Source organism: Cariama cristata, unplaced genomic scaffold (genome assembly GCF_000690535.1).
Source record: "Cariama cristata isolate BGI_N322 unplaced genomic scaffold, ASM69053v1 scaffold22738, whole genome shotgun sequence".
Classification (NCBI taxonomy): domain Eukaryota; kingdom Metazoa; phylum Chordata; class Aves; order Cariamiformes; family Cariamidae; genus Cariama; species Cariama cristata.
Window position 1 is genome coordinate 46,857 of NW_009633243.1, and position 14,195 is coordinate 61,051.

Consider the following 14,195-nt stretch of genomic DNA (forward strand, 5'->3'; position numbering starts at 1 on the left):
GGGGGGAGAGGTGTCTTCTGGAAAGTTTACAAATCCCTGCCAGTGGCAGAGAATGCACTTTTCTAATGATCTTTGGAAATACGATGCCCACCACCCCAAGAGCCAGGTGATCTCTTCCTACCCAAAAAGTAACCAGCGACATGATCTTCTGCAATATGACTAGGCTTCACAGGCAATAAGCTACACAGCATGGATACAAGGTATGGGCTCTTGAAAATGAGAAGCAGGTACAAGAGCTCACAGAGTCTGTGTATACCATATTGTATAGCATTCTGGGCAAAACACTGTAAAACCACAGAGTAACAATGTGTACTTCCATTTTCAGAGGCACTGGCAGACCTGGGCTTTTTGTAGGCTTCCACTGTTCTGTTCCGCAATCCATCATGACGTTTACATTAATTTTCGAGCAAGCAGATTTTTATTCTCTAGCTACATGCTATTCAGGGATTAATACATTCTAGATAGAATGATTAACAGATTATGCATTATTTTATTATAGGCAACAGTCTTCAACAGTGCAAATTGCTACAAAATGACCAAGAGCAAACATTAAATTATTTTCACGGAAAAGATTTTGTTACCATTGAACTTAAGTATTTAAGAACAGATACAAGGTACTGTCACAATGTATGACTCACCAGGTTTCTTCCCTAAGCTTCCTGTTTTTCCAGCTGCTCCAGGAGCCTGGAAACAGAAAGCAAGATGTAAATTTAGCACTTGTGTTTATTTCTCAGTATATGAAAATTATTTACTATGATGCACTTTAGCACACTAAACAAGCATGTAAGTAAAAAAAACCCCAACCTCTTACAGGAAGATTCTATTCTTACAGAAACCATTAGTAATTTAGATGGCAATTAATATATAGGAATAAATAGCAAGCAGTGTATGGAAGCAGATGACTATATAAATGTGTAGACTTCTTTCCTGAACTTTTCTTCCTTTCATGGACTGCAAATACCAACGTAATTCCAAGTTACACAACATTTGAACTGTAAATCTGCATATCTACAGAATGTGAATTTTGTTGAGTTAAAAAAATAGTAGTTTTCAGCTCTACAAATAGTTGGATTGGAAATATGCCTAAAACACTAACTGGGCATAATTATTTCATACTGTCCATATTATGGTTCTAAAATTTCTCATATGGCACATTAGCATAGTCCGTGTAGTCACTGCATCTTTAAGACGAGTCATCTGAACTGTGTAGGTAGTGTGTGCTGCAGTAGCAAAAGCCTCACCGCCGTTTTTGTGCCCAAGTGAGAGCAAAGGACACTGCATAGCAAGGTGCTATCTATCTGTAGTTATTTCCTCTGAACCTAGATGGGGTGAGATGAGGGATGAACATCATCATCATCATCCAGGCCAAGATATTTGCAAGAAAAGCCTTTGAATAGCCACAAGAAATCCCACAAGCAGTGAAATTAGTTCAGTTCAGTTATGTATGGGAAAACAGCGATACTGCAAGATGAAATTTAACATTAAAAGCTTTCATAATTCACAAACTGAAAGCTCTCTTTCTGAAAAAAAAATAAATCCCTTGAGACCACTAGTTACTTGGGAAGACTTATCTTTATTTATTTTAATGCACTTAAAGCTCTACTGATATACATGCAATTAGAGTATACAAAATAGTGTGTGATCTCAACTCTGCCCCTTGCACGCCTCCCTTCCTCAGTCATCTTCCAACCCTTTTAGTCACCATCCCTGTCCAGGACAGCTTCCCCCTGCCCCCTAAATAATTACTTCAATTTCCTCACAGTACATTGCCAGTCTTATCTTCTGCAATAAAAAGGTTTGATATGGATAACAACAACATAACAAATCTAAACTGTACTTTGGTCAGAAATGTTGAATAGCCATAAATATCCTCTTCCCTTCAAGCAAGGCTCACAACACTTCCAAATCCCACCTTAACTTCTCCTTTAGGATCCTCCTTACAAACTTGGAGCCTACATCAAATGACGTGAAGGTTTTCACAGAATCCTAACTCCTCGATGGAAAAGAACAGTTTCATCCTCAATATTCATATTATCTTGATTCTTTGAAAACTTGGGGATTCTTGCAGAAACTAATATAAGGAATAGCTAAAAAAAAGTTAAATGACGGAGAGAACAGGGCTATTTAAAAAATGCATATTGGTTTTTGAATGCCTCTATAAAAATACATTATTACATAGATCTTCAATCTGTTGAAGATTACATAGCTCCTCTAAGACATCCATGTTTTGAGCATCTTTCAGAAAAGCTACTAAAGAAGCCTGATCTTTCAGACTGAACTGTAGCACCTCACAACTCTGTATTCGTCGAGCCAACCCCATCAAATAACAGCAGAAAACCCAGCAGAGTTGGCATTGCCTACCTCACAAGCTGTAACTGGCATTAGAAGGTAACAGAGGGTATGGGAAGAAATTTTTGGTTGGTTGGTTGGTTTTTTTTAAGTTTGGCACCAAAGCACCTTACGTACATATAATGTACCACGCTTCTCCTTGACATTTTGCAACTTAAATTTTGGGAAGGATTGTGGAAAGTGGATGCTTTAAGTTAAGTGATACTTGGATACCACTGTCTCAGTGCTATTTTCTTGTCATTGTAAAAGACTCATTATAGTTAATTTCTACAAGACCAGGAAATCTTCCTTTCTCCCCCATGTTCCCTTCTTTCTCTTCAGTTCCCCACCTTTCTCTATAACCACTGTGCTCTATATTAACAAAAAAAAGTGAAACAGGAAAGCATCATGCAGAGATCAAATACAAAGACTAAGTTTAGGTCTGAGGACAAGGAGAAGATGGTCCAGACAAAGTGACTGTGCATCTATCAACAGTCCCAAGTAGCAAAATTAAAAGGTGTGGAACCAAAGGTGACAGCTGGCACTGATATGGTAATATCAGGAATTAATTCTGCTTTGGCAAGTGTTTCTGGCAGAGAAACGCCCTTCCCCCTCCTCAATAAAGAACAAGTGTTTGGACCTTCAGAGAACACACTCCTTCAAAATACCACTTAGTCAATATCCACATTGCCCAACTAGGAGCACATGGACAGATAAAACAGGCTGTGACACTGCATCTTTACAGTTAAGTGGTAAACATATAGAGATTATTTTAAGAGAGAAGCTTCAAAATCACCTTGAAGACTGAGCTTGAATTCTATTTGAAGATTCTCTGAATCCTTGGTAAAAAAGCAGAAGAAATACATAGGGAAGTCCTGCAGTACTTCAATAAATAACTAAATTAATAAATAATACATTTAAGATTGACCCAACTTCTGGCCCACTCAGTACATGGAGAAGTATTTTCTATTCTTTCTGTTGAGAAAGAATGGAGAAGACATATCCTATTCTACTTTTGCACACCTGAGACACTAACTGCATTTGAGCGTATTTTGTGACAAGTAATGAAGTCTCTTGAAACAGTAGAGCAGAACTTCCTTTGTTAATTTAATAAGGCACAGCAGCAGTCTCGCCAATTGTGTTGTACAGTAAGACTCTTAGAATCCAAATTAAATACATTCAGACTGTTATTATTTTCAGAACATTTAGGCAAAGTTTTGTAACTCAAGGCAGCTAAATTTTTGTGTTTCCAAGTCCATCGTATAAGCTCCATACCTTATGCAGAGGTAATCATCACCAGTCTGAAGAAAGGCAGGGTAGGAAAAAAACCTATTACAGACCTGTATGCATCTACCTCAATCTAATGAAAACTCTGAGAATGGACCATGAACCCAGGTCATCATTTATTTGAAGAACAAAGACTTTCACTCCGTTAATAAGCTGAAACTTTGCTGAAACTTTAAGGAACAGGAAATAGTTTAATTCAACAGCTTGAGGTGAATAGGTAGCCTGGGACTAGGTACAGAAGAATACATTAAAAAAAATTTCTTCTGATGTATAAACCATTGATATTTTGAGGCTTACAACCATTTCTACAAATTCTATGCTTGCTGTTGAAAGATCAGCACTGCCTTACTTTTAATTCAGGCATAAGTCAATAGTGCAAAATACATTACATTAATTTACTCTTTTAGTAACATTTTCCACAATCAACCAGCTGTCCAAGCACAGCGGCACATCTGAAAGTTAACAGTCAGTCACTATTGTGAAATTCTTTGTAAAAACTGGCTCTGTGAACAAGCTGAATAGCAAAACACTGTACGTGTAATGGCAATTATCCACTTGGAACAAGAAATATGTCCTGCAGGGCGTATGAATCACTTTATGAAAATAAGCATCCCAGATATCAAGATCTCCATGAGCTCTGTGCTTTTTCCTCCCTCTCTCATCAAGATTTTATCTGAAGATGTGATTTTCACCAGCAAATAGGGCAGCTGGAGCACTTTTTGATGAAGAGCACTTAGCTGCTTCAGCCCTGGACAAGTTGAGATCAGAGAAACATCAAACTGACCTCCCTAATAAAAATAGTTTTCAGTATTAAATGTCTATTTCTGAGTTCTCTACAAAGAAGGTTTGCCAATACGTGTGCCTGTCTCTCACCAGACAGGACAAGCATCCAGTCCTTAAAGGCACACAAAAGACAGCTCTGCACATCTGAATATAAATTCCCAGGTTTTGAGACTAAACTCTGTTGAGAATATCTTAAGGGAAAACAAAAACAGTTCCTTCACAAAAGCTCAAAGGAAACCTAACATTAACTAACAAGAATATAGCTGAGGTTAAGTAACTAATTAGCAGCTATTACTATCTACCTATGAAACAGGCCTCCCAGGATTTTAGGAGGCTGACAGTGCAAGTTCCCACTCATCAACTACAATATGAACTTACAGGTAATATAAAGAGACTTAGGGGACAGTTTTGTGATCACAAGATATTCCACAGGTTAGGCAATTATCTGTACACTTGTTCCTGTATCGCCGGAAGGCAAGCCAACATCTTTTTGAAGTATGTGAAGAAATACTAGCCGGGCTGAACATGCTGGGCTGCAAAAAGGAGTGCTTTTCTTAACCAGGTAGATTCCCTGATACAGAATCACAAACACCTTGGCTACCACAACTGAAGGGCTGTTGCACACTCAGAGGAGAATCAAGCTGCTAGATTTGGGGACAGAGAGTTCAGAATTTCTTGTCCAGACTCTCAGTAAACTCTGTTGTCAGAGTAAACCCTGCCTAACACCACAACTTACTACTGTACAAAATTTACTCTAATTCTCAAAAAGACAAGCTAGCCTGCTGCAATGGGCTCTGCAGTGCTACAGGTACAATGCTTCTACTAACTGAACCATTAAGTAGTCCTCTTCTAACCTTTATCTGTTGCTCCACAGTCATTAGATTTGATGCAACTGAAAGGCAGGAATAAGCACAGGCGTATCCAAAATCACATACTAAACATAAGGTGTGATGTTTTGCTTCTAAAATGAAGTATTTCACACAAAAGCCAGCTAAGAATGCAGTTCAAAACCAGCTCAAGCTAATCTCAGCTGATGCTGAGGCAATTTTGCCTCCTTCACTACCCTCCTCCCGTATTAATTCTGGTACTGACGTTTTTCTATCCCTTGCTGAGCTGATTCAGAGTATCATCTTAGAAGTATGTATTACTTCTGCTAGACTAGTTTTCTGCTCTGCTTAGTGTCCTGAACTGGCTTTTAATAGGTCATACGAAAGACAGTGGCAGCAAAAGTGTGGCAGGTAGAATCATACCTGAGCTCACTTAGAATGGGTTACATATGATCATTTTGTATCAGCAATAGCATGGCCAGGAGGACTGGGGCAGGGATCGTGAGGCCGCACCTCGAGTGCTGTGTCCAGTTCTGGGCCCCTCACCACAAGAAAGCCCTTGAGGGGCTGGAGCAAGTCCAGAGAAGGGCAACGAAGGTGGGGAAGGGTCTGGAGCACAAGTCTGATGGGGAGCGGCTGAGGGAGCTGGGGGGGTTTGGTCTGGAGAAGAGGAGGCTGAGGGGAGACCTGATGGCTCTCTACAATGACCTGAAAGGAGGGGGTAGCCAGGTGGGGGTCGGTCTCTTCTCCCAAGTAACGAGTGACAGGACAAGAGGAAACAGCCTCAAGTTGCACCAGGGGAGGTTTAGATTGGATATTAGGAAAAATTTCTCCACAGAAAGGGGTGTCAAGCACTGGAACAGGCTGCCCAGGGAAGTGGTGGAGTCACCACCCCTGGAGGTATTTGAAAGAGGTGTAGATGTGGTGCTTGGGGACATGGTTTAGTGGTGGGCTTGGCTGTGCTAGGTTTATGGTTGGACTCGATGATCTTAAAGGTCTTTTCCAATCTAAATGATTCTGTGATTCTGTTCTATGAAACTACAGTCTTAATGTGCACAGATAAGTGTACCTCACAAGGGAACAACTAATCAACACTGGGACAGGACTTCTCCAGTGTAAGACTGATTACTTCTCGAACTAGTAGTGCTAGGGATTGAAGAAAGTTGTTAAATGATGCAAAATATAAATGAGAAAAGTTTCTAAAATGTTTCTGAAAGCAGTATCACAATACTATTTCTCTCAAAGACTGCAATACTAAATATCATTAACTACAAATTTTTTTTAATCCTGTCTCAGAGGATGTTATCAAAATTTCTCTATCATCTAAAAATTTATTATATGAAGGCTTTCTACAGCTACATATTTCACTGCAGGTTTTATTCTTTAGCTTTTCCACCAACAGAAATAATTTTAGAGTGACTTTGCTCAAGCTCTATATTGCAGACACAGTCTTTCATTGAGTTGTGTCACATACACACAGAATTCAAGACTTGTGGAAAAAGCCTTACCACCTAGATTCTAAAAATCCACTAATTTTTACTTATTTATTTACTTTTAAAACCCCTATTATTCTCAGAGACGTAAACAAGAACTCCTTCTTATCAAGAGATTAGTATCGTATTCAACTATGACTCTAAGCTAATTCCTACTAGTAGGTGAATTAAGATTTCTCATATGTTTGAGCGGAAAGTGAGAAAACATCTTTCTTTAGAATGCTTAAAAAGAAAGAAAAAAATTTAATACAGACATGTTCCAGATTGTTCCAGGATAAAAGTCAGATGAAACAGAACCTCTATTATTCAGTCACGAATTTTCAAATTAATATTGTAGTTAGCTAAGTTTTGTTGCGAAATTTGTTCCCCTTGATTGCAAGAAAATGACATCAAGGAGGAAAAAAGAACATAGAGTGAAATATTACTCTCTCTATCTTTTTTTACAAATAATGGCAGTAAGATACAAGCCAGTCATTAAAAACTTACCTGAGGAACGAAGTAGTCATAGCTATTCTGATTTGTCTCTACAAAACTGCCAAGTTAACTACTAACATACACAAGATTCATTTGAATGTATGATCCACACAGTTATTTATGACATCATGTTGCAAAATGCAACTATTGTTGTTTTCCCTTTCCAATTTCATGTTCAAGTACAACTGCAAAATATTTTTTTTTCCCTTATGATGCACTGACTTGCAACTATCACTGCAACACCAAATAAAACATACCTCCCCCAGCTCAATTTGATAACATTTCAACAGGTGTCTACCTCAGAATCTTTGAGTCTCACATAATTAGATGGGAAAACTCCTGATTTATCACCCAGTGTTCCTGTCCACCAGTCGCCATCTTTCTTGGTCACAAGAATCATATCACCTTGTTGAAAAGTTAGGTCTCCTTGTTCAGAACTCTCATAAGTATACATAGCAATATACTCTGTAAGAGGGAAATAAATTCAGAACATGGGAAAAGACTTGATAAACTGCTCAATTATCATTAGCAAAACCTAACTAATACAATGCAGTCTGTCCATGAACTAGATAGAAGACAAATTTATTAATTACTATTCACAGAAACCTCAATATTTAATGCATAAAATGACATCTACCAAAACTAAATACCATCTATCAAAAGGCTGCTTCTGGGGGATATTTTTGTAAAATAATTTGCTAGTATAATTAAAATGTACATAAATTATTAATATATATCAGAAACGACTCAGAAAACATGTTGCCCAATGGTTTGTTTTGTGCTGATGACTAGAATTTTCAGTCTTGGGATGGACAGTCTCGGTATCCAAATATCTGTAGATACAGTCTTCATTTTACATGTGCTGTTTGGCTCTCGTGTACAATGAATTCTTTCATTACTTGAAGCTTTGCATGAAGGTCGCACATGTCATTGCATCTTATGCAACAGATGGCTGGGAAACGTTAAGACAAAGCCTGAATGTGTTCTGTTTTGTTAAAACACAGTCAACTACTTAGTATTCAAGTGCAAAAACCTAAAGCAGACTGATGTTGAGAAATGCGATGCGTAATTCAATCACAGAACTACAGGAAAATTTTTTACATAAATGATTACAAAGAAGAATTTCAGACAATTCAGTAACATTTTCCATACAGCTTGATACATTCTTATCTAAATGAGCATTATCACACTTTATATGGGCACAGAACAGATTTCTGAAGATTATATTCTCTGCTTCTAGGACCAGCTCTGGACCTAAGAGCAGTATCACAATATTTCAGGAAGACTTTCATGCATGTGTAACAAAAACGTTCAAATATTCCACTGCAGCTGGCAATTGTTCTATTTGCTTGAACACTAAATCTGACCAAAAAGCTTAGCTCAGGGAAGTTCAGCAAGAATTCAAACCACAATTACTACCCTTAATGAAAGCAAAGTCATGGTTTGTCTAACAACTGCAACTGAAGAACACACACTTCTGTTTGTATGCACATACAAACACATACATTAAATATCATAATGTATGCTATACACATGGAATTTTTCTTAAATCCTTTAAATGTAATAGAAGATGCTAAACCCATGCTTTGTTATTTCTTAACAATACAGCTTTTTTTTGAAATGTTTTATTAAAAAGTTGTGTTCCTTTTTAACACAATCCTCTAACCTGAGATATCCCATACTTCACAAAAAAAAGACTTCTACATTTCTACAATTGCTTTTCCTCAAACATATAGTGAGCAAGACTAACTGCATTTCAAAATGACCAATTATCTCACTTTCCTTGTTATACAGATCCCTCCTTTTAATTTCTGTAGTGCTCATGCCAGCAGCAAATTACATTGGTAAAGAGACTCATTCACTTAAAATTGTATGTAGAATTGTAGTTAAAAAACTTAAGGTGTGCTGTAGAGATTATATACAAATCTTAATTTGTAACCTATATTTAGATTCATTGATTGACTGTGATTTAAATTAACCTAGCTGACGCTGCACTGAAGTGGATTAAGAGTGCCCACGCAGTCTGTTAACACAGCTCTTGTGGAGACATTAACCTCCAGCTGAAGGGTGATGACAGCCAGGAATGCAAGTTTTTTAAAAATCCTTCAGAGGCCTGACAATTATCTGTCTGTGCCCCAGGCTCCATCTTTAAAAATGAGGGGTAGCCTTCATCATAAGGATCGTAACATTCCATAACTGATTGTATAATTAAGAGCTTTAATGAAACATTGGAAATGACCTTTTGGGTGAAATTGAGACATTTATTAATAATTCCTGACATCACAAAGTACATGTACAGATGTGCTTATTTGGCCCTCTGCAAAAATGCATTCCAGATTGGGAATTGTTACCAAAATATTTATACAAGACACAGTACAAACTACAGAACATACTTTAATGGCATGTGAAATTATTTCTCCTATATACACAACATATATAAATTCTTACTATAATAATTTTAAACCATTCTAGAGGCACATTGATTTGCACTTCAATTTTAACAGGCCCAATTTTAAAACACTAAGATCTGAGTCTAAGCTTGCTTCTGGTAATAAGCAGATTTATTCTATTTAATTACATAGTAAAATACTATTAACACCATTCAGTTTGAAACGCTTACCTTCACCTGACATGGTTGCTTTTGTTGCTGGTGATGCTACTCTTTTCAGACTAGCAGGACTTTCTGAGGAACCAGAATCCATGCTTTATAAGAAAATAATGGTTATTTAAGAAATTAAATCTCTTCAGAAAAAATATTATTATATTAAAAAACTAAAAAATGCATAGGCATCCATAAGCAATTCCCTACATTTTAAGAGACAGCAGATATGCAAATTAAAGTTTTTAAGTACAATGGCCAGTCATGGTTACATTTAGGCAACTGCTTAAAATACACAAGTTTCTGCAGTGCCTCTTGTCCCTCAGAAAAAAAATTAATATCTAAAATAATTCTCATTTGTATTACTAATGTTAATATTGCCTTCAAGTTTCACAGAACCAGATTTTGATTGCTTCATCCTCCAAGAGTAATGATAAGTGATTAAGTTTGGAGGTATACCTTTTTATTTTGGGGAAAGATAAGCTATGACTTACATAGCTGTAATTCATAAAATCCAATACACTAATTTTTTAGTTGCAAGTCACATAAATTTAATACCATTCACTAAGCTTTGGCTCTTTTGTTGGTGATGCATGACCCAAGAAGAACTGAGGTCAGTTGTCTTATTCCTCACACAAATTTCCAGGGCTGGAAGTCAAAAACCCGCCAGAGGAGAGTCATATAAAAAAGTATTTTTACAGAGTAGATTCTAAACTTTAAAATTCAAGTGTGCAACTCTTCATATTTATTTAACTATTACAGTACAGAAGTAAAGTACAGTAAAAGCACATAAAATACCTTGTTGACTTCCTAATGGGGCCTGAAATAAGCTTCACATACGATTTAGGAAACCACCCCTTTTGTCCTTGAACCTCTCCAAACCACCACATATCTTGCTGCTCCAAAACTGTGATGATATCATTTTTGTTGAAATTAAGGTGGTTGTCTTTTTTCGCTCTCCAAGGATACAAAGCCTGTGCTTGAAGCCCCTCCACTTTTTCACCCTAAAAGAGAGAAGTCAGTCATGCACCACCTTTCATAAAGACAGCTGCTTAAGGAATTATATTCTTATACTACTTATACAGCAACAAAATACACAGACTCTTCCTCAACTGTATAAAACAAACTAAGTCAATTAAACTTACAAAGCAACACCAGAAACGTTTACAGTCCTCCTACATTTCTGTTATAATCAATACAATGCAAGATTATCAGAGGCTTTGTTTAACAATTTAAATAAAGATTTACAATTAAGATATATATGTAATAAACCTTCATTAAGCTATTTTGGCAGTAAACTTTCTGGAAAACGATGCTTTGCTGCAAGTTATTCATTGTACATTCCAACTTCTTTTTTTTTCTCAAAGATATTAAAATATTCAGCATTTTTCAGAACACATTAGCTTACAAGAACAGTATGTTGTTCAGCTGAGGAAAAGGAAATGTCTTAACAGATGGACGGAATTCATCTGATGTGAAGCTTTGCCACTGCTATTCCAACTTAACTACATAATCCACTTTGGAGTGAAGGTTCTCGGCATGTGATTCAGGAAAGCCTCAAGGAAGTGACCCAAAACTAGCACTCCCTCAAAACACTGACTGGACCACCAAAGTCTAAAAAAGCCAGCACAGAATAGCAGAATAAAAACCACTTCATGTTAAATTCTGCCATGGATGTCGCAAATGGATGTACACTAGCTGTTCAGCACTGCAAACTGAAATAGCTTACCTATCTCAGGGGATTGTTTTAATGCATGTTCAATATTCATACTTTGCTTTCCAAACGTTTGCGCTGGGTCAGAACAGTTGTAATGAATACAGTTGCTCACCTGACCCAAGACAGGAGAGGGAGATGATCCTGTAACAGTGGCAGGAGTGAAGGCTGATCGCTGCCGCATCTGCCCTGCACTGGGAACAGTCAAAGATGGCTGAGGTGCCCAGGCATCCCAGTTATCAGTCTCTGGTTTCTCACTAGTGTTTGTTGGCCATCTGAAGAAAAAAAGAGAATGACGTTAATTCCTACTGTTTTCAACTGAATAAAAACACTCATGCAGGAAGATTGCGCAGAAAAAAAAAGTTCTACATTCTAGATTGATTCCTTTTAATTGACTATTCCATGAGCATCATAACTCTCAGGTGGAAGTAGTGCAATCAAACATGGGCTAACAATAAATTTATCTAAAAAGGGCAATCTCTAAACACAGTTGCTTGTCCTCACTGTTTAAGGCCAGTTGTTCCTGTAACCTAGTTTCATTTCTTAGCTGTGCAACGGCTAAGTTCAACTAGTACAGTCTGTATTATACACAGTGAAAAGAGGTAACTTAAAAGAAAAAAAATCATCACTCTTCAAAATTTGTTTGAAATCTTCATGCCTGCATGTCACTTACCCCTCACATCCCTTTCCCTTACACAACATTTTGCTGCTTCTCATTCAAATGCTTACCTTTTTTCTTTTGCTTCAGATTATTTCCTACTGACTTCTTTCAACTCTAAAGAGTTTTATGCAGTCTCTTACCCTTTTTATGTTATCCCTTGTCCTTTAAAATGCCTACTAAATCTCATAATCCACATCTCTGCCTTCAAATACCTACTCAAATGAACAAAATCCCCTGAACTCTAGGAGTGTAAACAAAGCACCTATCTTAAACCTAAGTTTCCTTTCCCTGTTGCTTGTGCTATCAGTTGGAGTAATCAATAGTTGTCCACCTAGAATGTAACAGTGTCCAAGCTCTCGGACTCACTTTGTATTGAAACCGAGTATTAATTTTTTATGAAAAGCATGAAAGCATGCATTATCCACATAGAGTAGAAACAGCTTTGTCAAAAGTATGATTTATTCAAAACAATAAAATTCAGTATGTGCCACACATCTCCAGGAAGCTCAAGATCTAGTCTTATTCTCCCCCCTCAGAAAATTGACTGTTTGTTAAAACAGAAAAAGTTTAAGTAACTGGAAAAGCTACTGTGACCTATTTGATACAAATTTTGAAACAGAACATATTGTGTACTGTAATACTGCAGTAAGATATTTAGATTTTAATTTATAGATATCTGTTACATGATCAAAAGATAAGACAATTACTTACTCATTTACCTAGGGTTGATAATACTGCACAGAGCATTAAGTTGAGATAAGACATCTACTTGCATCACTCTTACTAATGTTGTAATGAGGAATTAATAAATCACCTTTTCATGTTAACTCTGTCATTACTGTATTTTGCATAATCCAAGTTGGAAACCTTCAATGAGGATTGATGTCAACTAATTTAAGAAAAGGAAGGTCAACACCTTGGGATTTCTACCACATCACCATCCTTACTTAGGAATGTCTCCTATTTGTGATGTGTCCTTCTGCCTTGCTCAGGCAGATATGATGGGAGCATGACTAAAGTTCCACCAGGCTGTGATTTTAACTATTTACTATGGAAAAAATATTTTACTTCAAACAAGCTATTTTTATTTTGCAATCTTGATATTCTGTGTTAACTGCCACCACAGTCAAATCAATTAAAAAGGACTTCACCACATCTGAGGTGATAATCACTACCCAAACATACGTTGAACTGAAGTCTGCCCAGTTATTGGCAGTTGTAGTACACTCTGTAGAAGCAGGAGTTCCTAGCGATGTAGTGGTTTCATGCACAGAAACTTTAGGTGCAGCAGCCGCTTCAACTGCTGGCTTTACAGAAGCTGGAACTTCATTTTCAGGTATTTTCTCCGCATAGTTTGCAGGAAACCATCCAGTTTTCCCCTTCAATTCTCCACCAAGCCACCCTGGCTCTCCAGTCTGGCTTTCATCCACCTGTAGAGGCAGTAAGTTAAGAAACATTACATACAAATGGAATTTGTACTTAAAACAATCCATCTCATCTACAGTAATTAACTTTCTCTAGTTACAGAGACATGACACCTTCATGACAAATACAAGTTCCACCTAGGTAGAATTTTGGTTTTGTTATTAATTTACCTTTGGAGGAGCAAGGAGTTGGACTTGATAAACCTTACGGGTCCCTTCCAACTCAAGATATTCTATGATTCTATGACTATGTTGACAGCTATTCCTTCTATGACATATTAATAGATCAGAGAACATTTTGCAATGCAATACTGTTTTGCAATTCTTTTTTTTTTTCTTTTTTTCTCCCAAGCCAAAATCAAAAGGATTTCTTGGTGATGAGGTAAAAAATGTTTTCGTTCAGTCCTAATGCATAAGCCAAGCATATGTTTTTAAACAGTTGCTTGAAAGTGTGTCATAGTTCAGAAGACGTGGGAGAGGTGAGTTCTAGAGAAATCCCTTAAACATTGATATTTCTGATTTAGCTAACACAAAATGCAGTTTTTAAGAAGTTTTCCTAGATTCTCTCTTGCAGAAAATACAACAAAAACCCACAGCATGTTACA

The 14,195-nt window shown here is 37.1% G+C and overlaps 1 protein-coding gene across 1 annotated transcript in view; it reads right to left on the reverse strand.

Annotated features, from left to right (window-relative positions):
• The window catches only part of ITSN1 (intersectin 1 (SH3 domain protein)), a 47,552-nt gene extending 34,001 nt beyond the window's left edge, over positions 1–13,551 (reverse strand). The window contains exons 1-6 of the mRNA XM_009706696.1: positions 13,352–13,551; positions 11,621–11,780; positions 10,590–10,795; positions 9,813–9,895; positions 7,481–7,657; positions 639–674 (exon numbers count right to left, since the gene is read on the reverse strand). Of these exons, the coding sequence (XP_009704998.1) occupies positions 639–674; positions 7,481–7,657; positions 9,813–9,895; positions 10,590–10,795; positions 11,621–11,689 (571 nt within the window). The 5' untranslated portion in view covers positions 11,690–11,780; positions 13,352–13,551. The remainder of the gene's footprint in view (positions 1–638; positions 675–7,480; positions 7,658–9,812; positions 9,896–10,589; positions 10,796–11,620; positions 11,781–13,351) is intronic.
• Positions 13,552–14,195: the final 644 nt, after the last annotated feature.